General features: G+C 41.8%; 1 protein-coding gene across 1 annotated transcript in view; it reads right to left on the reverse strand.

Annotated features, from left to right (window-relative positions):
• Nucleotides 1-7402: 7402 nt before the first annotated feature.
• Nucleotides 7403-27741, reverse strand: part of pmepa1 (prostate transmembrane protein, androgen induced 1) — a 33241-nt gene continuing 12902 nt past the window's right edge. Inside the window, exons 2-5 of the mRNA XM_041033646.1 lie at nt 16568-16722; nt 14769-14822; nt 14273-14637; nt 7403-14049 (exon numbers count right to left, since the gene is read on the reverse strand). Coding sequence (XP_040889580.1) covers nt 13737-14049; nt 14273-14637; nt 14769-14822; nt 16568-16722 — 887 coding nt within the window. The 3' untranslated portion in view covers nt 7403-13736. The remainder of the gene's footprint in view (nt 14050-14272; nt 14638-14768; nt 14823-16567; nt 16723-27741) is intronic.

Consider the following 27741-nt stretch of genomic DNA (forward strand, 5'->3'; position numbering starts at 1 on the left):
GTTCCACTGGTTCAGACGAAGGACATTTACCTTATAAAAGCTGTGCATGTTTTAACTCATGTAATGTGCATCCACACAGACAAAAACACCACTGATGTCCATAAATAATTATATTAGTCCACATTTACCACAAAACCTCAGTGGTTGGATCCCTGAGACTGTTATTAGTTGCACCGTGGCTGTTTGAGCCCACATGTTTTTGTCCCATGGTTCACTGCAGCTATTGTGTAAGACATGACGCTAATGACGATGACTGAAGTTAATCATCACTAACTTGTTTTTGACACTATCGGTGATCTGAGTCCTGTGTGTTCACATACCAGGTGGCATGTTGCTGCTGTAATGTCTTTTTTTTTTTTTTTTTTTTTTGTGAAGGCTTCTCAGAACACCACAGTGAAGACAAAACACAAACAATGCACTGACGTGTTGTATCACAACTTTATTTGACCTTTAAAGCTTCGTGATCAGTGTGACAGATTGTGCAGGAATCTGTTGTGTATGACGTCCAGTGAACATCCATGTATCAAGACTCTGAAAAGGAAAAACTTTAATGCCAAACAACTGGCATTAAAGTAGGATTATAGGTCACTATAAAGTAAAGAAAAACTAAAAAGAAAAAAAAAATTAAAATGTATATATATATATTTAATATTTATATTTGTAAATGTTAGAATAATCTGCCAGTGTAATAAAAATATTTCCAGTCTCTAGATGCTTACTATAACAAGAATTTAACCTCAGACAGAGTGGTGTGTAGAGTGAGCTCAGCCTGTTTCCTGCATGTTTAGTTGTGCTTGACTTTGCTTGACCCTGTACAATATGTGACTAACAGTGTCAAAAACAAAACTGTCATACGTTACTTTCTCTTGGCAATAACAGGCTTGTTTGTCTGATTGTGTTGTTAGAAAGTACTTTTCCTGGAGACAATGATTTACTCCTTGTGTTGTGACAATCACGCAGCATCTGAATGTTCTTGTTTTTTAGCAGCTTTATCTGAGGAAATAATTACCAGGGACATACTTTTACTGCCCGTCTCAAACTGCTTGTTTTCGTGCTCATGTCTTATCTCACTTTTTAAACTATGCCGCCGTTATTTGTTCATCCATAAAGACATTTCAACATTGCGCCCCCATCACCCCAATGCTTACCTGTGGATTTTTTATGATGTGGTTTTCAGAAGTTGTCGGAGACCAAACCAGAGCTAAAAGTCCAGTGCACTTTAGACTTTCTCTCATCCGATGGACACAAACACGACTTCAAACAAATGATACCATTGCTAAATGTATGCAGAGTGCATAGGCAGACAACTGTTTGCCATCATAACTAGAGCCATCTTTCAACATGTTGCCCAGTTCTCCTAACACATCCAGATTGTTCCTGTCTCCTGTGTCTATCTTTGAAAAATTTTAACTAAGTTTTTTTCCAGAAACCAGTTTCAAGCAGTAATATCCCTTAAAGTAAACTCCCTCATCTGACTGAACAAACACACAATGTGATAATAAAGTTTGTAAAACAGTATGTTTCTGAACAAAATTCCCTAAAATCATCCAGTCTTCCCTCAGATGTCCACGTCTTGGGTTAAGTGATAAGAAGACACTCAGCTCAGCACAATCATCTCCCTCTGAAGAAGTTGTTGGTCACAGCAAACATGAATGAATGCCAGCAGACGACGAAGAACTAACATCTGTGCCAGTGCTGACTCTGGATTATTTATCAGCTGTAATGATAAACTGTCACAGCTGTTATCAGTGTGTAGGTGTTAGTGTGCTGTTCTGTTCCAATGGCCGTCAATTAAATGACAAACAAATATGATTAATAGAAAAGACTTGAGGGAAGGTCAAAGGTTTATTTTTTCCTTCTTACTTTTTCTCTGATTCTTCATCTGATCTTTATCCTCCCCTCTTACCCTATCCTTCCTCTCTTCATTCCCTAACACCTTAGGAAACGTAATCACTCCTCCTTATTTCCTGATTAACTTCTGGAAACAGCTCACTGTTCAGGTGATTGACCTACATTATTTAATTTCCTCATTAAAACGTCAGATTTTAACTTTATCAGACGTCATGTTAAATCTTTTCATCTGCTCTGCCAGCTGAATCATTAAACACCCAGACTGATGTTGGTCCAGCAGGCAGACTGCCAGTTAGAGACAGAGAAGAGATCATAGTTCTTCCTCCATGCACCTGCAGCTCTTCATGCTGACTTTCATATTGCTGCTAATGTCTAATTCATTTGACATGTTAGTGAGTTGGCCTTTCCTGCATGGATGAATGTACATATATATATATATAAATGTTTTTCCTGCACAGTATCTTTCTCAACAGATTTGGGTCAAATAAGCTAAAAATTTCCTGATGTGTCCCCTCAGCCTGAACACTGAAACGGGTGGTGAAAAACTTCCCAGTGCTTCACCGTCCCTCAGCGCCCCATCATCGGAGACACCTCCAGTCCCAACCACATGTTTACCCTCTTCCCCTAAACACTGTGCTACAGATCCACTGCACCAAGACCAGCGGGCTCAGGAACAGCTTCTTCCCTTCAGCTCACGTTGCTGATGTGAGAGCAAGCAGTCATGAGCAGAAACAAGAATGGAACTGGTTCTGATGGACTTGTCATTAGTTTTGCAGGATTTTGATCATAAACCAAACAACCGTTGAGTCCCTGGTTGTATTGTTCTGCTCTCCATCTTTGCAAGTCCGGAGGTATTCTCAGGTATTTTATTTTTTCTGTTCCTGTATTTTTAATAGCTCATCAAGTCTCACTGAAAGTCATGTAAAAAGCTCCACCAAATAAAGAAGCAGTAAAATGTACCAGAGCTGTTTGCTTGGGTGTCAGCGCTAACAACATCACAGCTGTCTCCACTGCCAAAGATATGGACGCTCAAGATAAAAACGAGTTCCTCTTCTTATCCTCCTGGAAAGACCAAAGCCAACACTGAACTGATTCCACCAGTAATGTCTGTGTGTCCAAAGCCTGATTTATTTCATTCAGTCCCACATACAGCAGCCTGCTGCCAGAAATACTCACTCGCACCAAACAAGGATTAATCCGCCACTGAAAATAGTCCCTAACAAATTCAAATTCCTCCTGTTTGAGAGGCGTTTACTAGAAAGTACAGTGGCCTCTTGTTTCAGGAAATTGCTAAAAAAAAAAAAAAAAAGAAAAAACTTTATGTGTATGTGCTTTTGTGCATGTATAAGTATAAGCCTGATAATAAAAATTATTTTATTTAATAACATCACTGAATGAAACATTGCCACTGTTTGCATTGAAACATAGAAGAGATGCAGAGAAAGCACAAAGGGACACGCAGCAAAACGTGGACAGGCAGGAGCACCAAAGGTGAGGGCTTATCAGCAGTATCTGTGTGTGTTCTTGCGTAGAGAGCTACTCAACTGCAAGAGGTGACACAGGGACATCACAGAGGGTCCAGTCGGACACTAACCCATGACTGGACGTCAGCGGTGATGATGACCGAAGTTAGCCAGTGATTGGTGACCGATGAGTTCCAGGAGACTGTCATCCTCAGGACCAAACTGCTCACATGTTGGTCTGTTCAAGGACACAAAGAAAGTATGGACAAAAGGAAACAACCAAGTTCACATTAATCATTTGTTGTCCATGCAGCGTGTCCTTTAATACAACACCAAAAATAGTTCTGTGACACCTGACAGGTAAGAAAAATAATAATGAGGTGTCTCACTATGAAGTAAGAGCTTTGTAAAATCACTCAAACGATCCCTGAATTATCTCTGGAATCTATTTCAGTAATCAACCCACATTTTGTCCTCACCTCATTCATCATCCCATTTCAGTTTTACAACATATCAGTAACTTATGCAACCTTTTCATCTCCTCTGCCAAGTGATCCGTGAAACAGTCTGAATAGTGTTTGTCGAGTGGTCAGACTGCCAACTGTGTGGCAAGACAGAGAGACAGATAGATAGTAGAGAGAGAGACAGTTAGATAGTAGAGAGAGAGACAGATAGATAGTAGAGTGAGTGGCTTGATAACCTGAATGGGACCTTACTCTGAGAGCTGACGTAGAAACCTGGCACCAAGGGAAAAGAGTGTAATGCGGTTTGAAGTTGTTGAGTCATCGGAATCTGATCAATAACTGGCTGCGATCCACCTGGCTGGGAAATCATCATCCAGTGATCAGGCAGCTGCCAGCTGACACACATACACCCACCAGTAACACCTGCCGCTCACCTGAACACAGCAGAGCTGACTGGGAGTCTTTCAGGACGAGTCAGGTCTCAAATTTGTCAGGTTAAGTCTCAAGTCTTAAGTTTTTTTTTTTTGTTTATTTACATCAAGTCTCAAATTCATGTTTTTTTTTTTTTGACAACTCCAAATGAAGACTCACTGTGAAGCATCACAGTGTATTTACTGTTTTATTTTCATTATTATAGAGGGTACTCTGTAGTCGTCAAGCATTTTAAACACTTCCAACTTGATAGGATCTAATTTTCTGATTCTGTCCTGACCTGTGTCACAGGAGAGGGTTTCTCTCTCTCCATTTTCAGAACGCTCAGCCACCTGCATATCAACAAAAACAGACAAATTAATAAGGATATGAATAACTGACCAGTGGTGGAAGAAGAATTCAGATCCTTCAGATTAGTAAAAGTCTTCAGATCAGAATGAATTGGCCACACAGCTGCTGTTTAATGTGTTTTAACTAGCATAAACTCCATACACCACACAGGATGAGAGCCTGTACTATCTTCTATACAGACATGAGTAAAGTGCACCACCTGCTGGAGGCTGGTTGACATTACACAGATCTGGACTACAGGTTGTTAATCAGGAAATTTTCTGCCCTGAGCTCCACAGAAGAAAATCAAATCTTTGTTTGTGCAGGCACATGATATTAAACTACTGTACAACTGTAATGATACTATACTATACTACTATTAAATTATAATAATGTTTGGTTAAGGAGGAACCTCCAGTTGGAAAATCTGATGGAGGAATGTACCTGTAAGTACAACATATTTTCTGAGAAGAATTATTTATCTCAACTTATCATAAAAACAGAAAATGCAGCTGGAAACCTTTGTGAAAGTTTAGCATTTTGGATGATAAACATTGAGAACAACTCAAATAAATAAGACTCAAACATATTTATAAAACTTTTTTATTGGTTTTTTAAATCGAAGGCTAACTGAAATGTGTCCGATTCATACCATGTTCTGTGACAACAACGATAAACCATTGTCTTTTGTTTGTAACAAACATAGAAGAAAACAACATAACAAACCCAGCAACACGTAGACCATCCAATATAAATTAAAATAAACTGTTTTAATACACAAATAAGCAATTATCATTGAGAATAAGTAGGCCTCTATATAACTGTGTGAGCCATGCTGTGACAGATAACAGACTGGATTTAAGCCCTGAACTTCTTAGCACCGTGTTCATCAGTTATGAGCCTGGTGATAAGTTTAAATTCAGGGAAATCCATCGTTTTTCTACAAGAACAGTTCAGGGTTCCTACATCTGGTTCTGACTGAATCTGAAGTTTTCACAGATCACTGCAAAGCTGATGATTTTTCCAATCACAGCATTTTATCAAACCGGACCAGGTGCATGTAGGAATCCTGAGCCGAGCAAACTGATCTATTGTACAAGTCCCACATTTTACATGCTTGCAGGATAAAACTCAACAACAGGTGGAAGACTTCTACAATAGTCACTGTGGCGGACAAGCATCATGTCCTGTAAGATATCGAGGCTTGTTTAAATACGCACACATACTTACTGCAACCAAAAGAGAGTGTTTTCGTATATTTTCTTCAACATTGTCAGAGGAGAGGCGCCGTGCAGCGCTGATTCAAAGAGCAGAGCGAGCAGAAAAGAACACAACAATGCAGATTGAGCAAAAACACAAAAGGGACAAACAGTTTGCTTTATACTTCACCTTTCTCCAGTTTACTATCAAATGGTACAATGTTTTTGTCTTTTTTCAAACAGGTACTAGTATGTATTACTGCGTACGTAAAATACTTGTCTACATGTAAACAAGAGTTACAGAAACTGGAAAAAGGCGTCTGTGAAGCAAAATGTTGGTCCAAAGAAAATAAAAAACAGAAAAGTTCAAGTCAGGTGTAACTCTTTTTTCAGGTCCAAGAGTTTTGTTTAGGATGGTTCCTTCTTTGGAAATGTCTTTAATGATGCGGTGAGCAGAAAACCGGGCTGCTGTGTGTGTGTTTAGCCGAGCAGAGTCTTTACCAGAGGCCAGACGAACCAAAAATCATGAACGTTTTCTGTTTCCTTTTGTTGCAGCCACGACGGCTCCAGTCTTCAGATGGCGTTTCTCATGTTGTGTTCCACTGAATGTCAGAAGTCAAATAAATCCTTGGAGGTTGTTGAGCTTTTCTGAAACTTCCAACACCTAACATTAAAAAAGGAAGTTAGCTGAACTCTCCGGATGAATTTAAGGTCTTGTTATGACTATGGAACGCAGCACGAGCGCCTGGTGAAGTCCATTCACACCACGAAAAGGGAAACAACGTGAAGAAAAGTCAAAGCGATGAAAGAAAAAAAAAATACTTATGGCAATTTAAAATTATGAGACACTAAAAATAGAAATCTCGTAATTTTGACTCAGAACGTTTTGAACTAGCAGTCACGCTTTTGATTCAACATGTATATTTTTTGACTAAAACAAGCAGATGGAGATGTAGCCCAGCTGTCATGAAGATGCAGATGTTTGTGGGAAATTTCCACTTTTGGAGCTAAACTTTGAATCTCAGTGAATGTTTTCATTTTTTGTCCATTTTTCTGTCTTTTCCTGGCGTGAATGGGCTTCCGAACATCATGGCCACGTCATGGCAGTATTTTATTTTACATTTTGGTGCTGTCCAATGTCAGAGTGTGAAAAGACAACAGTAGCAGAGTATCTGAGGAGTTCGTTGCACCGTGTTGCATTTTACAGACAGATGAAGTCTCCGTGGAGCCCGAACACCAGAAGGCACACATGTAGACGCTGGGCCGGGGCGAGGAAACGTGATGATTAGGGACGTAGCGGTCGGGGGTTAGCAGGACTTGATGTCTATACTTGAACTTGTAAGTGCGAGAGCGAAATGTGCTCAGAAATGATCAGGTGAGTGTACGTGGTGGTTCGCACAAATTTAGCTAGCTTAAATATAAGCTGTCCTCACGTTAAAATGCAGGGGGTTCGTCACTTTCATCCCCCGGTGAATCGCACTCTTCAAACAGCTGCACACTAACGCGCACACTTTAAACCGGAAAGGGCACTTAAAAGCAGAAGTACATCTTCTTGTATTTACAAGTCCTCCCCCAGTCATCTGCAGCTTTTGTGTGTTAGGTAGTTTTACACTCTCAAAGTTGGTTTTGCAAATGGGAAAAAAAAAAGTTTGTGATCACTGGATTGATAATAAAATGACCTTTTTTGTTCTCAAGTGAATAAACAACAACAATAATAACAACAACAATAAAAAAACGTACATTTAGCACACTACGTTAAAATATGACTAATCAAAAAGGCAAATAGTAGGTGTATTGCAACGCTCTCTGCGGCATCACTATCAAAAACATCCTCATCATCATTATCCTCAATCTCATCATCATCATCATCCAATCATCATCATATGAGACAGTAAGGGGGCGTGGCTTGGGATGATTGACAGCCCAAACTAGCCACTCACATTTTGCCTGTCTCAGCACAGGCAGGCACACTTGTAACGACATAGCAACAAAAATAAATGATGAACGTTTCCAAGGAGACTGAAACACAGCCGGCCAATGGCAGCGAGGGCCGGTCTGAGAGGAGCTCTGTCATTGGACAGCAGGCATCTCTAGGGAACAGGTAGAGCGCATTCAGACAGGAAGAGGGAGGAGGGGGGAGGCAGGTGTGTGTGTGTGTGTCTGTGCGTGTGTGTTTTTGCTATCTTGTGTGGTCCACAATAAGAGAAAAAATGTACGTGGATGAATGAAAGTGCACCTGTGTGTGTGTGTGTGTGTGTGTGTGTGTGTGTGTGTGTGTGTGTGTGTGTGTGGAAGGTCTGGTGCTTAGGTTGGTTTATTTAGTCTGCTCTGTGTGTGTATGTGTGTGTGTGTGTTTAGTTTTTGTCTAGACAGCTGGAGGTCCTTCCCAGGGCATGTTAGTGTACATTAACAGCACACTTACATTGCTCTGGGAAAAAACACCATCTGCCAACTTTACAAAAACACTGCTGCTGTTAGCTAATATGTTAACTAACACGCCGGCTTAAAGCAAAGAGAAACGTGTGACCGGGTCCAGCAGACACAGATTATCACCGGCTTGGACAGATTTTAGAGATTTGAGCCCCAGTTGGTTTCACATGTGAACGATAGCTAATGTGGATTTGGGTCAATCGACTCAACTCAAACTGAACTTTATAGCAGATGTCTGGATTTTTTCCAGTCTGTCTTAATATAATTCTCACATGCAGATATGTTCGTTGAAAGAGCTACTGCGAGAGGGGGCGAGTCAACCAGCAATCTTCAAGGACAGGAAGGTCATGCTGTCCTGTCCAGAGTCCACGTTCAGTGCAAATCACAAAGGAAAGGTTCGACATTTCGGATGATTTGTTTGTTTTCTCACTGAGAGTTTGATGAGACGGCTAACTTAGCTCAGCACGAAGACTGGAAACACGAGGACACAGTCTGCCTCTGTCCAAGAGGTAACAAAACTCACCTACCAGCACATCTGAAGCTCACTAATTAACACATTATGTCTTGTTTGTTTGATATGTACAAAAACTGCAGTGTAAAAGTGAGAAATTGTCGTTTTATGGCGGGTTATGTGCTGGTCTTGGTATTTCTTGATCCTGACCAAGAAACAGTTTGCGATTTGTACAACGCGTTAATTAGAGACGCTGGTGGATGAACTTTGTTAAGTCTGGACAGAGCTGCTTGTTTCAGAGAAGCTAAAGATGAAGGGATAGGGATCAGTCAGGAGAGTGGCATCAGTCTTCTCATCTGACTCTCAGCAGGAAAGAAACAACATTTCCCAAAATGCAGAACTTTTCAGAATGTGTTTTCACACAGAAGGACGAGCTGATTTTCTCCCCAGTGTCTTTCAGTTTAGTCATGTTACAAAGGAGAAAAGGAATGATTACAGACACCAGTATCTCTTCCAATGTACACAGGGGCACGTGATGTAACATACATGCATGTAAACATACCGGTGTGTGTTTGTGTAGGCAGTGTTGTGTATCAGCAGCACATGTGAGTAAATGCTTTGTGTTTCTGCTAAAGGAGTTTTCCCTCCTCTCCTCCTGTCTTTTTTTTGTATCGTCAGCCAGCGCGAGTTTCCCTGAAGTGAGAGATTAATCATACGCCGTTTTATTTCTGTTAAACTGTACTATGGGTGCACTACTTTAAATTTGTTATTATTATAATCAGTTTGTACTGTGAAGCCCTGATCAGAGCCCGCCCAGTCTTCTCTTACCCGCTGCAAACCCCCCAGAGCAGGGAACCAAACCATTTTAAAACTGCCCAGTCCAAACACAAGTATCACACAGGTGGAGGGAAAGAGGACGATAAAGGGAAAGGAGAGGAGATAACATCAAGGTAAATAAATTAGCTAAACTTGCTTTGGGACCAGGCTTATAATCTCTTAACAAGGTGAGAGATGATTCATACATTGATTGATTCAGTCTTCACTCCTTTGGGTCAAGAGATTAATTTCTTTAAATCATGATTTTTTTTTTCCTCAAGTGCTCGTCATTAAATACAAAATGCCGACATGGCAGTGCAGCACGGGAACAAAGGGGAAAGAGAGACAGTAAACAAGACTGACGGAAGGTGAATCGCAAAGAAATGGCTTTTGATTGTTTGTCTTCACTTTTTGTCTTTTTTTGCATCACAGGATTTAAATGCAGGACTCAACAAAACAACCAAAAACTACAGGTCTCATCCTGGACCAGCTGCCGTGTTGTTCTAAGAGTCTGTTTTTCTTCATTCTCAAAAAGTTTAATTTCTCGTAGTTACAGCTTTGAAGGTATTTAAAGTTTCTACAAACACTCCTCTACCCATCTGGATAAAAAAAAAAAAAAATCCATCAGCTGTACAATAAGAAGATTTTTTTCCCATGTTGTGACTCTTTATCCTCGTCCAGCTTATCAGAAATATGTCCTTGTTTTTTACATCAGAAGAAAAATAAAAATGTGTATATGTTGTGTTGATTATGTTATGAAAATATAAAAAAATGTAAAAACATTTTAACATTTTAAGTATGTTTACATTGTTCATGTTGTACAAAGACAAATGTCTTTTTCAGCGCAGGCTACAGAGTCACAACTTCAGTTAAAAATACATTTTATTATGCAGCTGTAAGATATATCTTTTGTCCAAATGTGTAGAGGAGTGTGAAGATTCTGGAAATACCTTCAAATGGCAGTAAGCGTTGATTAACAACCAAATGGGATTCTGGGATTTATTGTTTTGAAAAACTAATTGATGCTTAGCTCTGTGACTTCAGTGTAATGGTAATACAGGAACTGATGGTCTGTACATCCAGTCACAGACACCTGTGATTTCAAAAGGAAAGAGAAGACAAAGGAATTAAAAATTCACCATATCAGATAAGAAATTATATTTTTTTTTTGGCCTTTAACTCTCTACTCTCCTCAGACTGTCAAGTTAATCTTCAGGAGTTTTGGCTGCAGTTTGGTTCGGTCCCTGTGGAGGGTGCTGTTGCATAAAGACTGGACACTAGAGGGCGCTGGCTTCATTTGGGCCAGTCTGTGGTCCCTTCAATATAAATTCGCAATAACTGGTCAGACCACAGGATTGAAAGAGTGTTGGTCACAGTGAACAACTGAAAGGACAAAAACGACAACCGTCGTTTATCCTACTCTTTTACTTTATTGAACTAACAATCGTTTCACCTTTATTTCCACACTCTCGAAGAGATGACACAAGACGAGTTGCTATTAACACTCGTGTCACTTTTCAACACTTCAGCGTGTCTAGTTTGAGACAACCCATCTTGTGCTGTGTTGAACACAAAGAGTTCTGCTCCAAAACCAAAACAAACAACATGGTCAGGCCCTCAATGTTTCTCAGAGTCAGTCATTACAAGAGCCAGGTATCGAACCTCCGTACTTTCTCGGTGCAGACCGAGTATCAGCAACTGTGAAAAATTGGCCTCAGATGTCTGGTTCCATTCTGATCCTGTCTGCTTATTCTTTGATCAGATACTTTCTGATTTTTCCATCTGCAGGCCGCACGTTATTTAGCCAAAATTCTAATTTGGCTGACATTTACCCCTTAAAAAATTAAAAGATGGATTTTGGAGGAAAACATATGTCTATTTCTCAGAGTATCAGAAATGTTGGTACTGGCACTGAAACTCAGGAGTCTTACTGGCAGTAGCAGTATTGAAAAACTTCAAACAATACCCGGCCCTGGTCATAAATATTACAGATCGCACAGAATTCAGAATGATAAATAAGAAATTCCAGGTAATGAGGTGTGTGTGTGTTTGTTTTCCACCAGAAGGATGTTTTAAGTTTTGGAGCACAAGTCTTTGCATCTTTTAAAAGTGTGGCTGTAAAGGTTGGAGAATTTAAGGTATTAGACTTAAAGGTTCAGCTGCGGCTGTAAAGTTTTATCCTGGCCGACGCTGGCTGACAGAAGATTGTTGTCTCTTTCCTGGTGCGGTAAAGTGCTCAGAGATGCCTGCGAGAGAGAGAGAGAGAGAGAGAGAGAGAGAGAGAGAGAGAGAGAGAGAGAGAGAGAGAGACTCACCAGAGGGGAAGGTGTGTGTTGAAAAGGCCGGAGAGATGCAACTGCAGGTGTGTGACCAGAAATGCTGGTTGTGTGTGTTCATGTGTGTAACCACAGCAGTGCACAGCCAGCGTATCACTGTTAGGTGTCACTGGATCTGCATCGCTCCCGCTCTCTTCTCACCCAACGAACAAAAACACTGACATTCAAATAAAATAACACACAGCAGGGTTTAAAAACTAGATCTACTACGACCTGCTCTACTTTACTCTCTTCTACTGATACATTACACATTGTCTTGATTAGTTCAGACGTTTGTTCGATGAGACAAAGTCTGTTGTGAGCAAACTCGTATGTGCTTGACTTGTTTTGGTCGAGGTAGTGACAGCCTGCTTTGGGACTGGCTAATGATTCGGCCAATAGGATGAGAAAGAGAGCAACGAACAGTTTCTGATTGGGTCCACAGGCTTGATGCCGACTTCTTGTTGGCTCGAAAGACTCGGACATTTGCATAAACCAGGGATTTTTTTTTTTTTTTATATCAATGGTACAGTAAGAGTTGGTCCGAGTCTGTTGGGCCGAGTCTGTCAGAATCTCCCCGTGATATGTTCTGATGATACTGGCTGCTGTGCACTGATCTGGTCCCACCCTCTGAGTCCCTGTGGTTTCAGGACTCTCTCTATGTGTTTGTGCCTCAATAGACAGAGCTCCTTCACAATAAAAGTCTCTCTCACACGTTCCATCTGCGCATACTAAAAAATAGTGCAATTCTTTTCAGCAATTATATAAATAACTCTAAATTCGTGCTTTTAAGTTCGCTCTCGGTTTGCATACATGTGTGTATATATACTCCATTTGTAACATATATACATGCCGACATGTATGTAGCAAAATGTTCAACGTGAAAGTTGGCACCCCAACAGATTACAGATGTTTTTTTTTTTTTCTAAGACTAGACAACATGTAAAAACAAACAGAAAAAAAAACATCTTTACTGATAAGAATCCATCTAGTTTAGAAAAATATCCCTACTTTCTCTATTTTCTCTCTCATCGATCATATTGCGGATTTTTTTTCTTTTTCTGGGGTGAGCAGTCTTGAACTTTGTGCAAACCTTCTTCAGAAAACATAAAATAAAATTAAAAAAAGGATTCTAGTGACAACTCCTGCATCGATTGGTCGATATAAGGCAGAACGTTTAGCTCGAGGACTTTTAGCACTGTGCTACAACTGGTAAGCTAGTTTAAGACAACACTACCTACATCTAAACTCTTTCTGGAACTACTCTCGTGTGCTAACATGTCTCAGTGACACAGCTAAAGCCTGGTGCAGGAGTCGCTGTTGGACTGTGCAGTCGTGAAGATAACTGAACGGAGTCGAGCAGCGAGGGGGATTATCACTAGAAAACGAAACAAACCTGGAAGAGCCGAGAAGACTGCCACATTTCGCAGTTTGTCTGGATAGAAATTTTCTTGCAAGCGCGAAACAGACGAACAAACAAACAAAAGGTTCTACAGAAACGAACAGAACAAGTAAATATTTATAATGAATGAAAGACTAGTTTGATCAGTCTAATAAAGGAGGGACGGTGGAGCTGTTAAGGGAAGAAGCAGGCTTCTTTATCCACCTTTTCCCTCTCCACCCTTTGACCTCCTTCTCTGACATCATCATTGGTTCATCTGAAGTGCTCCTCAGACAGGAAGTAGGAAGCTGTGGAACAGGAAGTACCAGATGTTCTCCTGTGACTGTGCCCTGCAGGAGTGATGTGGTTTCCAGGTGTTCTTACCTAACGAGAAGCCGCCGCGCTCTGCTATTTCCCAGTCCTAGCCCGAATTCCGTGAAAACGGGAAACTGTGTCAGCGACGACTACAACGAACCAGCCCTTAAACCATTCAGAGTGGATTTTACCATTGACCAGGTTGTTCCTTGTTGGCTACTGACAGTTTCCCATGCGGCGAGACATAACCCTGGTTTTCCTGCGGGCTAGGGAAGAGGAAGTAGTACTGTCACACCTGCTGGGGCTTCTGGGATTTCTCCTTTGTATTCCTTGCATTCCTGTTGTCTACACTTCCTTGCTGCTGAGGCGGAGGTCGGAGCAGACCATGTATGAGCGAGGACGGGGGTGCTTGTGAGGATGATACAGTCCTATGGTTGTGGCTGGAATTCAGGGACGTCGGGTGGTAGTAGTGCCCGATCACCTCGCTGTAGGCTGGGGGAGCTCCTTCTACTCGAGAGCCCTGCTTCTGTTGCCGGGACAAGGCCTCCTGGGCTTCTAACACACTGATGCCTGAATTGACACTTGGAGGAGGGGCCTGTAGACTGGAAGAAACAAATAAACAAGGATAAATAGGACTGACGGGAGCAAAACAACAAGGACAGGACTGACTGTAGGACCAGATCATTTAAGAAACGCAGCAGGAACACAGCTGCGTTTTTCAGTAGCTGTCACTGACGTGGCACATATGTCAGAGACGTATGAAGTGTTTTTATTTTGCAGGTCACAGTGAATCTGTGAACGCTTCAAACGACACTGCGCCGTTACCTGGCCTGCAGGCAGGAGTTGGATGGGTCGAGGTGGTGGGAGTCGAACACTGTTCGGTTGGGCGGCGCTCTGACCGACTCTCGGTTCAGCTCCATCTGTTGCTCCGGATCACGGAGCTGCAGGGTGCAGGGGCCCTGGTAGGGCGGCGGCTCTTCCCCATCTGAGAGGGAGATGGTCGGGGGGAGATCGATGAGGCTCTGGGGCAGGTAGGGGTACGTCGGCTGGAAGCGACTCGGGGCATATGTGTGCTGAAAGCGCTGGGACTGGAGGGGAGGCTGGGACTGGGACTGAGCGTGCTGAAGCTCCCGCTGAAGGTAGGATGAGTGGACCCCTCGTTCTGGAGGGCGAGGGTTATACACCTGGTGCTGAGTGAGAAATGACAACAAATTACAGCAGCGTCATAATGTGTAATGTGCATTTAACAGACATGTTATAAACTCGCTCATTGGTTATCTTCTCTCTCTGTGTTAACAGTTAAAGTTAAAGCAGAACTCACCTCATTCAGTCCACTGTTTGTCCCTGTTCCCTCAGAGGACCACAGACTTCCCTCCTGAGAGAGAGAGAGAGAACATCTCTTTGAGCTGATTTATTTAGTAATTTCACTTTGATTCAAATCTATTAACCAAAGGAATAACATTGTATTTTTAGCACTATTTACACCTGACATCTATTTTCGTGCTTTGCTAACAAACACTGTTGTATTTCATGTCAATAAAGCTGATTTAAATAAAACTGACAGTGAGGGAGTCGTATGAGTATGTGTACCATATTGCAAAATTAGTTTGATGTTGGCCTTTTTAAGTCTACTTTTCTTTGGTTATTTTTTTCTGTGTAAAAAAAACTGAAACGAAACGAACGTTTAGATTTTGTACACAACCCTTTTGTGCTTTATATTATTATTTGTCCACTAGAGAGCTCCACTCGTGCACAACAAACACTCGCTGCCATAATGCCTTTCTAAAAGTCCACATATTTTAGTGTTGGGAAGATTTTAGATGACCCGAGTTTAATTTAGTTAAATCATCTTTCTACATGAATCTAAAACTGACGATAGAACACAGTGAGTGATGAACCCAGACTGAAAACACGCTGCAGAGGAAGCTGAATTCAGTTGTGTCTCGATGCCTCGCAGTGAGGAGACAACAAAAGCAGCTGCTCACTTCCATATAAATGTCTGGAAGGAGCTTTTACATCGTTTGTGCAGGTGTTTTTTTTTTTTTTTTGATTCTCTAGTTCTCATTTCCTGCCTGTCTGTCTGCCTGCGTGTCTGACTGTATGTGTGTCAGTGTGTCTGTCTGCTAATCCAAATTAACTAGGACACTATGAGTCCCCTGAGCTCATCAGGAGCTGTGTGTGAGTGTGTGTGTCTGTGTGTGTGCACATTTATGCCTCATCCTTTACTCATATCTAATTTGTTAGACTGGAGCCGCGCACGCACACACACGCACGCACACACACGCACACACACACACACACACACACACACACACACAGTGATTCAGTAGCAGGTGATTCAGGAAGCACAAGTGAAGTCATATGCTTGGAAGAAGCCTCAGGTATAAGTCAGTGTGTGTGCATGTGTTTCTTGAAATAGTCATCAAGCGCGGCTGTGGCCTTAATGAAGAATTGAGTCAGTGTGTTAGCATTAGCCTGCAGCGGTGTCTAATTTCTATGATCACGTGCTGTCACTCACTCAGCGCTCCTCAAACTCTGTTTTCCTTCAGATTCTCTCACTGATAACAGTCGTCACTGGGACCAAACCACTGAAACACAGGCTGATTTCCTCAGCCTCAACACTGAGCTTTAACCGAAGAGACTCGAACCCCAGTAAATTACCCAGAAAGTGTAAAATTTTATTTTGATTAAAGCAGAACTGAGGAGCTAAGCACTCCATGTAACCTGCTTACAGACGGCTTTCTGCAATAAACTGATTCCTTAAATGTCATGTAAACAAGAAATCTGGTTTCTACAGAAGAGAAAAGATCACTACATGTAGAAATGTATCCTCGCTTTTAAAATAATTGAATCCAAAGGCCAAATTCAATTTAAACAGACAGTAAGAAGTCTCTATAAGTCTGAAGAAGTTGCCTTCTCCAGTCAAATATTGCTTACAACATGTTGTAGGACTCAAGGCTTATTACACTTTTGTGACATTTAGTTTCATGTAAATTTGCATTTAAAAAGGAAAAGCTCAGATCAGATTTCAGTCAGGCTTCAAAGTTTCTGATCAGACATCAGACACAGTAGTGTGGTTAAATTACATTAGACTAGGTGTGAATGTGGCATTTGACTCACGTTGGCCAGTGGCAGGTGTCTCCTGCGTGTGGGGGCGTGTCTGGAGAGGAGGGAGCGCGCTGATAGGCGGTAGTGGTTCAGCAGGCAGGTGATGACCACCACCATCACCATCATCACCACCACGATCACCAGGATCTGGACAAACTCCAGCTGGGCTGCAACCGCACAGAAAACAAAAGTCAAGATCTGTTCGCTCGTCATGATTAGTAACGCTCAGCCTGTGAAGAAAGATTCTATCCAGATGCATTATGGGAAGTGTAGGATACAGTGTGTTTTTGGGGGGATTTTGACCCATACTAGGGACTAAAAGTCGGGATATATCGCCCTCTGTTGCATTCAGTATGCCTTTAATACAACTCTCCTACAAAGACTCATTGAATCATACAATAACTCACTACTCCCACAAAATGGCAGTAAACCATTGTTGTATAAAGCTTTTGTTTCTCAACCTGAAAAAAAAAAGACAATTTACATAAAATTATATTTATTTTATTCACATAAAAGTCAGGTACAGAGATCTGGGACCTTCCTTGATGTTTTATAAAGCATGTGACTTTTTTTTTTTTTACAATAACAACAGTTTGATGGAGGAAAAATGGTTCATATGTGGTTTTTATCTTTTCTGGAAGAGTTAGTTATTTGACTGATTTCATTATAATATCCCAGTGCAACAGTTTGGCTCTTTTAAACGTTCTTTTTGTGCCAAGAACAGCAGCAAATCCTTAAGAAAGAACATTCTGGTTTGGTTTAGATGGGTTGACAACTATCAATTAATTTATATATCGTTTCAGTACTTGATAAATTTATTGTTGGTTTGGGCTTTTTGTGATATGAAAATAAAGAAATATGTCAACCATGATTTAAAACAGCAGGTTACCTATAGAAAAAAGAGTCTGATTCCGTAAAGTGTAAATATAACAATGAGGTTTGTACGTTTCTGTGTAGTGAGAAAAAAAAAAGGTTTTCAGACAGTGTCCAGACAGAGATCTATTCCTTATGTAAAGGTCAGGGTGTCTGACACTCTGACACACACACACACACACACACACAGACACAGACACACACACACACACACACACAGAGCCAGACTAGACCAGACAGACAGACAGGGGAAGCTTTGTTTAGAGACAGTCTGCTTGCCCACCCCCCATGCACAATCACACACACGCACAGACACTCACACACTAACACACACACACGCACACTAACACACAAATGGAGCATTTTTCTCACACTTTTTTTTCACAGAGAGCAGACAGAGGTCAGGGCCAAGTCAGACAGAGGAACATAAAGTAGCTCGCAGACCTGCAGACAACAAACACACACATACATACACACACACACACACACACACACACACTGATTTTTGACAAAGTTCACACCAGTCCTCTTATGTTCTTCTGACAGAACATTAACCATTACACAGCATGAAGAGACACAAACAAACTTTCACCTGTTTAACCTGCAGCTCCTCTGAAAGCCAAAAACAAGGCTGACTTCACAGCCCTATATGAACACACATCACTGAAGCAGTAAAACATTATCCTATAAGACACAGAGGTGCAGCTGGAGAAACACTGAAACACAACAAACTGCCCATATGATCAACACCAAAACAAAAGTCCACAGAGTATTTAACTGGGTTAAAACCAGTTAATTCCATGGATTTTCTGTGAGACCAGTTGTGCCCTGTCCTGTGAAGCAACCCTGAAAAACTTGCTTTAACTCAGCTCCAACAAGACTTTTACTCACATTCCTGTTTAACCAAACCTGATGCGTTTCTCACAGCTCAACCAGCCACTGCTGCTGATTCACAGGACAGCAGACCTCTGAATGAGGCCTGGTTAGAAGCCACCTTCACCAGTGAATCACCCAAAACCAGGTTCAGAACAGAACTCCACATGAAAAAACTCCAACTTGACTATTAGAGCGGAACTCGAGCCCAAACAGCCCAAACATAAAGTCTTTATCTGCTCAAGGCCGAGAGAGTGTGATAATAAAATCCTACGTCACATTCTTTTTTTTTTCATATCACAATACTGACGTGTGTATTACCATATAGTACATTTTATCAGAGGACATTAAAACTGAATGTCCCTTATTTAAAATTTAAAAATTAGCTTCCCAGCTATAACTAAAGACCCATAACTGATCTATAACCGTTGGCAATAGGCTTTATCAATTATTAATAAAGCCATTAGCTTGTGACAAATCTCCCAGGCTGGTGTTTATCCACCTCCAGCAGGACACTTACTTTGCCTTTTTAGACGAGAAAACTCCTCCAAAGGGCCATTTGAACGTTTATCTTCTGAAAAGGGCCGCACAGAAAAAAAATCCAAATCTTTTTAAACATTTACAACGGCAGACGTGATGGATTGTTGTGAAAAACCTTCTATTAGCTTTGTCCCAACTTCTGCTGGCAACAACACCCAGAATGAAACAAACCGACCGAGAGAGGAAAGCCTGAGCCAAAATGTGCTAATTCATCATTGGTGGATTTTCTTTCCTGTAAGCAGAGATGGGAAACTCACCGCACAGTTGTGTCTGAACACAGTTGTCATGGTTGTGACTCCCTGATGAAGGCTGCATACTCTCGCCGCTCTGAGAGATCTTTGCTTGGACCGATGCTTTCTCTCCTGCTGCAGATGTTTATATTCCAGCGATGAAGACGTATCCAGAGTTTACAAGCTCAAATTAAACTAAAATAACAAAACTAAAAGAAACTAAAACAAAACTACCCAACTCCTAACTACTGTGGATGCTCCGACACCATGTGTGTGTCCTCACCGGGCGACACACACACTCTGAGCTTCGACCAAGCTTTGTCTGCAACTTTTTCTCACACACATTCCCACACTGTCCAGACACACTCACACATACTGAGGAAACAGCTGACCAGACCCCTCCTGCCTGCCTCCCCCACTACCAACACCACCACCCAATAGCTGTGAACAAAAGGGGTCAATGTGAGGGAGGAGGGGAGGGAGAGAAAGAGACAGAGAGAGAAGGGAGAGAAAAAGAGGGGGAGTGGTGGGAGCGTCTGGGAGAGACAGATGGGTCAGAGGGGGTGGACAGAATAATGATGAGAGAGAGATGGGGTAAGGAAGGGGGGAGAGCGGAGTTTGAAGCTTGAACTTCTCATCAGGACAAATGAAAGATTAAGGAATTTGAAAACAATAAAATTAAGAAAACTATCTGCTCTGTATTTACAGCAAAGAATCCTCTCACTGGTTGTAACTGGTTATAATGGTTATATTTTTTCTTCTTCTAAGGTCTATGGTTATAACGCTTCATTAAATTACTGTGGCGAAGAGGTGAATCAAAAGTAAGAAAACCCTGTCATGAGTTTTTATGTTTTATGTACAAAAAATCGGTAAAACTTTCCAGGATATATGACTGTATATATCCTGTGATTGTATATTATGTATTTTGCTCTGTTGTGGTGGAACTATAAGAGAATGGATCACTCTGATCACATGGATCAACAGTAGAGATGTGGATTATGCTGCAGGAGTGACTCTTATTTTCACTCCATCCGAGCAGACTACAGCTCCGAAGAAAAGACTTTGAGTGGAATGCTCCTTTAATGGTGCACTGAATTTTCCCTGTTTCTATGGGAAGAGAGAGTACAGCTAAAACTCGCTGCGCACAGGATGAGTAACCGGTTACCTGAAAATGTTTCTGACTCTTACCAACTTGTCAACTGTTTCTGAAAGTTAAGCTAAACGTTAATCACAAATGAATGTGTTTAAAAAAAGATGTTAGCCGCTGTAAGACATGGGGGCTAACGTGTGAACTGCTGCTTGGTTAGCGTGCACGTACACAGTCAATATGTATGACACCACAGTTACAGAGTTCATCAGACAGTCGCATGATTGCCACTTCCACTTTTACACTTCTGCTTTTAAATTCCGAAAAATGCAGAATTTTGAAGACTAGATATTAAAGCTAAAGAGAGAGAGAGAGAGAGAGAGAGAGAGAGAGAGAGAGAGAGAGAGAGAGAGAGAGACAGAAAAGAAAACACTGTGGGAAAGAAGAGGAAAGGAGGAAGTGAAGGGAGTAAGAACAGAAGGCAAGACAGGGGCCAAAAAAGGCAGAAAGGGCAAATGAAAGGCAGCAACAGAAATGAACACAAACACACACACGAAGAAACATAAACACGCAGGCTAAAATAATTAAATGTAAACAGAAACATTCCTCTGCTTATTAAAGGGAACTGTTGTCACTGTAAAAGGCGAAAAGGTTCAGGCAGACATTTAAATACACGGTGATGCCAGGATCGCCATCTGTGTGAAGCCACCCAGACCTCCACTCTGTGTGTGTCTGTGTGTGTCTGTGTGTGTGTGTGTGTGTGTCTGTGTGTGTCTGTGTCTGTGTGTGTCTGTGTGTGTCTGTGTGTGTCTGTGTGTGTGGGCACTCTGCCTGCTGACAGCTTGTCTGTCTCTCTGTTCTGTCAGCTGGTGCTGAACTTCATCTTTCAGCCAAATCACTCCCACAAATCTTTTCTCCTCCTTTCCTTTCCTCTCTCACTCTTTCCTTTTCCTTTCCTTCTTTACAAACATAACAAACCCGTCTTGTTTTTCCATTATCACTGCAACACTTCACTTGTCTTAGCAGAATAAACAATTAACAGATAGTTTATAACACTATGTGGTTATAAGCAGACATAAGTGAACGTAGTATGTAAGTAATGTGTGACGTCCTTTCATTGTGACAGGTTTGCTGTAGTATTGGAAAAATGCTGTTTCCATTCAGCTTCTCTGATTTGATGAGTCATAATTCATAGAAAAATAGTTGCTGTTGCTATAAACACAAGCTTTGTCAGACCAGCTGACTGCGTGTGTGTGTGTTTGTGTGTGTGTGTGTGTGTGTCAGCCTGCAGTACAACTTGTCAGTTCCCAAATGGGGGGGGGGGGTCAGCAGGTCAGTCAGCAGACCTCCTCCCTCCTCTTTCTTGTCTTGTCTCTTATTTTTCACGCTGTCTTTTCTTCTCTCTATTGTTTCTTCCCTCTCTTTCACTTCCTCCCGTCTCTAATCCCTCCCTCACCTCACTCCTTCCATTCTGCGCACTAACAGGGGAAATCATTTTCTCATGCTGTGTTTCCATCCAGATGTTCTGCACACTGACGGTGGATTTCAAAAGGGTGTCACACGATTACATAATAATACCAATACACTGGTTTTTCCACTTCAGACAAGCAGGAAAAAATGTTTTCACACGACCACTAACATTTTTTGTAAAGATTTAAAATACGCATTTAAATATGCAAACCCTGTCTTTTCTTCCTCTGTCATTCTTCCACCTCTTTTTCTACCCTCTCTTCTCTTTTCTCTCTCTACTTTTTCTTTATCCCTGCCTCTTTTCTTCCTTTTAGTTTCAATTTTTTTTTTTTTTTTGGTATGACCAAATGATTTTTTAAAGGAAATATGTTGTGCAAATGCACCGGTGAAAAAAATCCTTTCAGCCAAAACACTGCAGAAAATGTTGGGTTTCTGTGTAACTCACCGAGGTTCACAAACTCCTACTTTTCAGCTACACGCTCATATGTGTGATTTCTGAATGTCAGGCAATGTCATGTCACAGTTTCCAAAAGCCCAAAGGGACATTTTCAAGTGACTTGTTTTGTCCAACCAACAAGTTTGGTCAGACATACTCAGTTTACGATCGTACTAGACAAAGAAAAATCAACAAATCCTCACATTTGTTAAACCATCAATCAATTATCAAAACAGGTGCCAAATTATCTTCTGTTGAGCGAGTAATTGTTTAATCAATTAATTGTTTCAGTTCTGCTAAAATGTAAACTCGAGCTCAAACGCTCATATTTCAAAAAAAAAAAAAAAGAGAGAGAAAACATGACGTCTGTGTTCTATTATGAGTCCCCAACTTTATCCAAGTACAATACTTAATGGCTGCAGTATCATTTTAACAAACACGCTCCTGCTGTGGGAAGATCTGTGACCTGGACTGACATCGTTTGTCAGCACTGAAGCTGCAGTTCTTTTAAATTTCCTTGTGCAACTTAGAAGAAAACAACAACAACAAAAAAAAAACCCTATTAAAACATTTTCACTTCTCGTTCATGTTGCATGAGAGAGACTGCTGATCTCTTCCCTCCCTCTGTGCTGTTGTCTAGACAGGAGGAGGCTGTAAGCCTGGCAGGCAGGCAGACACTCCATGGTTAATCTAAAGCAATTAGCTCATTTGTCATCAGCTGCCTGCTCTCCGTCTATCTGCCGCCTCCTCCTCCTCCTCCTGCATTCAGCTAAAGGTCACAGGCGGTCATTGCCGAGTCAGATGGCTCACAGAGAGCAGACAGACAGTGGTGGTGGTGGGGGGGGGGGGGGGGTCAGGAGAACGGAGGGAGGGGTGGAAAAGAGGATGGTATGAGGACAGAACAGATGAAGGAATAGAGAAAGACGGGGAGGAAGAAAATATGGTGGGGTCGAAGGAGGGAGCGGAGAAAAAGAGTGGGGAGGAGCTGGAAAGGAAAAGGGGAGATAGGATGCAGGAAGGAGGAAAGAAAGGAAGGAAGGTAGGACATGAAATGATATGAGGAAGGGAGAGATAAGGAGATGGTTTAGAGAGGTAGATGTAAAAAAAGTAGAAAGAAAGGGAGGGAAATGATCGAGTAAGGAAGGACAAAAAAGAAAGTTTAGATAGGAGTGACAAAAGGAGAGAGGAAAGAAGGCAGCAAGGAAAGAGAAAGAATAAAGAAATCAATGATGAAAGGAGAGGAAAGGGAGAAAGGGAAGGAGAAAAGGGCCGGAAGAGAGAGAGAAGCTTGCTAAATCCTCCCTCCCCCCTCCTTTCTCAGTCCTCGGATGACTCGACAGTCTGGGTAGTCAGAAATAGCACAGACAGCTGTGTGTGTGTGTGTGAGAGAGAGAGAGAGAGAGAGAGAGAGAGAGAGAGAGAGAGAGAGAGAGAGAGAGAGAGAGAGAGAGTGTGTGTGTATAAATCTGTGTGTGTGTGTGTTTATGTGTGTGTGTATGTGAGAGAGACTTATAGGTCATAGGTGCACACAGTTTGCTTGGCAATTTCCATGAGAAAAGCTATAAGGGGTGGGGGTGTGGGGGGTACACACACACACACACACACACACACGCGCACGCACGCACGCACACACACACACACACACACTCTCCATTGACTTTGGATGCCATGGTCATGGTGCAGCCAACAAGTGTGGGAACTTTGGTCCACAAAACTCCCACTGCTGGTTTCAACAGTGGGAAAATGAAGAGGGAGGTGTGTGTATGTGGTGAGTGTGTGTGAGTGTGTGTGTGTGTGTGTGTGTGGTTGAGGGGGTCAGTTATCATCCCTCCTCATCTTTCTATCAGTCTCCTTTCTGATTCTCATCTTTCATCGGGCTTCGCTCTGAAAAATAAAAATGTCATTTTGTTTTTCGCGCTCACACATTTCGACACACACTAATGTTTCACTTAGACTGGACACACACGCACACACACACACAGACACACACACACACGGTACAAGTGTATAACTTTACACTGCAATACTGAAACAGTATATCAGGGGTTTTTTTTTGGGGGGGGGGGGGGCAAATGTGTGTTTGTCTACAGAGCAGATGAGTGTAAAGTGGAGTAGTAGGATAAATAGAGTAGATCAGTGTAGAGAGGAGGAGAGTGAAGCATTAGTCTAAATTTAGCCTGCTAATCCAGGGAACTCCCATGTTAAACTGTGAGTCCCATCTGGAACGATAGCTATGCTAACGCTAACAGTGAGAGGGTCACAGACTGAGAGTCAAACTGAATATTCTGACCGTGAAACACGCCGAGCGTTGTGCTAACTCTCAGCAACACAGTCAGGGTGCTGTGAACTCTGACCCATGACCTCCTGGCAATAAAGCATTTTTTGATGCCAGGTTGTTTATTTGATTGTTTCTTGGTTACAAAAAAAACAAACAATAATAAAAATAAAACAACCCTTTAAGGCAGAGTTGTTAGCTGGAAGTTTGGGATTATTTGAACGAGGGTTAGGGTCAGTGTTAAGTTTTCTTCTTCTATTAGTTACAAACTGCATTTCTGGTGCTGACAAGCAGCCAAACAAACAAATGGTCTACCGCTGGTGTCACACACCGAGGCCAGCTCACTGCCTCCAACTTCTTATGAACAAATGCAGCATAACACACACCCTGTGTCAGGTCTCCTCGCACATCCCTGGGAGCCGTAGCGAAGACCCACATAAACGCTGGATCAGCAATGAAATGATGATTTCTCTCGGGAACCGATCACTTCAACACTGATCCATCCAGCTGAGTTTGTACGGTGACGGTGTCAGCACTTTAGGAAGCTAATAATACTGCTCTGCTACGGTTCAGCTTGTCGACAACACACCTGCACAGCAGCTAAAACCACCTTCGCTTCTCAGCTTTACATCCCATGCAAAGGTTCCTCTGATAACTGATAACAGAACTGTGTCACATGCTCCGACAGGCTACGCGTTATCACATCACATCTGTGCCGATCGTAAACAATTAAGATTAGAGCTGATTTACTGGTATCGATGTATGTGTCGACTGATAAGAAGCAAGACACGACTGTACAGAAACACCTAATTTTCCGCTAGTGGGTACAGCTGAGTGGTGCAGTAATAAAAAGAGCATACTGTCACATATTGTCACTGTGAAGGTCACAGTTTGGATCCCGTCACTCTGCCTCCGATCACACTTCTGTGATTCATTGTTTTCATGAGCGGCACTTCAGGCTGGCAACAGCAACATGGCTGAACAGCTCATTAGAGTCACTGAAAGCTTCGCAGCTGAGAGCAAACTCTGACGTCGCATCCAACCGATCTTTTTTTATAGAAACTTAAGATGTAATGTACCTAAGTTTAGCTGTCTCAGTTCTATATTGACAAAAAGGCAGTTATCACACCTGGAGGCTTTTTGTGAAATTATTTTTCTTTAAACTCACAATATTTGTTTTAATAAAGTTCTTAAAAACGGTATTCCCGATGACAGGTGACAGGTGATATGTTCCCATCCATGCAATGATTTAGCAAAAATTCAGTTACTGTTTGTTTATTATGTAAGATTTTTAAATCGTATCTTTCTGCTTCTATTTTTTCACTTCTTTTGAGAACATGACCGCAGCAATTAGGCCGCGGTTCAACTTCTTAAACTTGTAGTTTTATAAAAATAAAACTGGAAGCTATTAAATAAAAGCAATACCAATGCTATATAAAATTCATAATGCAAACCACTGCATAAATGCAATCAGAGCGTCTGGTCCTGCCCTGAATCAGCCAGAACCGAGTGACACATTAACACCACGGGGAGAGTTATGTTTTAAAATGTCTGAGAGTTTGAATGTTTGGGTTATTTCTGGTTTTTAATGTAACCACAAACAGCAGTCTGGCTTTAACACAACAAATAAAATCAATTAAAAATTAACTAGAAGTCTGGCTGTGCTGACATCAGAAAACATCAGCAAAACGGAGACAAACACAGAGACAAAAGCAAATGACACATCTAGTGCTGTAATGGACACACACACACACACACACACACAGCCATTAATCTTAACAGTGGAAAAAGTGAGAGTACGTGAAGTCCTACAAATAACACCAAAAATCACTCACAGTCACTGAGACACAGGCACACACAGACAGACACAGACACACACGCACGCACGCACGCACGCACACACACACACACACACACACACACTCTCTGTCTCTCTCTCCTCTGTGTACTAGCTGACCTGCAGAGCATTCTGTCTGAAACATATGAAAATCAAACCTCATTATCAGCTGCTTGTCTGGCTCTGTGAGCGTGTGTGTTTGAGTGTGTGCGTGTGTCTCATTATAATTCTAGCCGGAAGGAGCTAGACTACCCCTGTCGTCTCGCACCCCTGCGCGCACACACACACACACAGGCATATGTACACTCACACACACTCACACACAATCAGACCTACGTGCACAAACACACACTGTTCATTTGAATGTGAAAGAGAGAGGGAAGTCAGACAGAGTCGCAGAGGGCAGGTCACATGCAATGGGCTGTGTGTGTGTGTGTGTGTGTGTGCGTCCGTGTGTGTGTGTGTGTGTGTGTGTGTGTGTGTGTGTGTGTGTAATGGCTCTGATCCAGTGTGCTACTAGACATAATAGTAATCATTAACAGTCTGCACTGGGTGTATTTGTACACACATTCACACAGTGCATCAGGTTAAATGTAGTTATGGATGTTGCTGGTTCAATCAATACTGCCAACGTGCCCTTGAGCAACAGCGAGAGCAATTACTTTTCTTATCAATTAATCGACCCATTGTTTCACGTTCCCCCGTTTGAGAAGCTGAAATGTCAAATGTTTGACGACTGGTCAATTATCAGAATAGTTTATTGACTCGTCAATAAAACATTTTCCTGAACTCACTTTGTTTTTGTTTGTCAGGACTGAAAAATCTGCCTAAAAGCAGCCAGCGTTTCAATAACAGCTTTCCAAAACCTGTCGTTGAAGGTCTTATCATACCTCATAACTTTTCGCAACCTCACTGTGTGATTTAGTAACACACAGTGAGGAGCCGCACAGAGCTTGAAAAGAATTCCTCCTTTTCTCTTCTTCATGAGATCGCTGAAGGTGTTTCAGAGACGGCCACAAACACTGAACTGAGTCAAAAAAAATATTCAAGGGCGAGCCTGTTATGATGAATGTGTGTGTGTGTGTGTGTGTGTGTGTGTGTAAGCCAGACATGTTGTCCCTGTCCAAACAGTGTTTTGCTGCCAAACCAAAACCAGCTCAGCCAGTCCTTACACACACACCCACACACACACACACACACACACCTGGCTAGACAAAACAATGTCTGAACACTCTGAATGTCCGTCTGACCCTGCGTGTCGTGTGTGTGTCATGTGTGTGTGTGTGTCTGGGAAAATCAATTCTACATTGATAAACAATGGTAATGAATTGAAAGCTGCGGCAAAACTTCATGCGAATGTGTGTAAAACAGGTCAACATTGCGAATAACGACTTCCATGGACATGTAAACTATATGATCAAACCGTGTGTGTGTGTGTGTGTGAGATGAAATTCAACGGGCTGTACGCTGATTCACTGTATTCTGTACCAATCAATATTTTTATATTAACAATGAATCAAATGACACGCAGGCGTCGTGATGCTGCTTCATGTGACGCACGCCGT

This window comes from Toxotes jaculatrix, chromosome 3 (assembly GCF_017976425.1).
Source record: "Toxotes jaculatrix isolate fToxJac2 chromosome 3, fToxJac2.pri, whole genome shotgun sequence".
Classification (NCBI taxonomy): Eukaryota; Metazoa; Chordata; class Actinopteri; family Toxotidae; genus Toxotes; species Toxotes jaculatrix.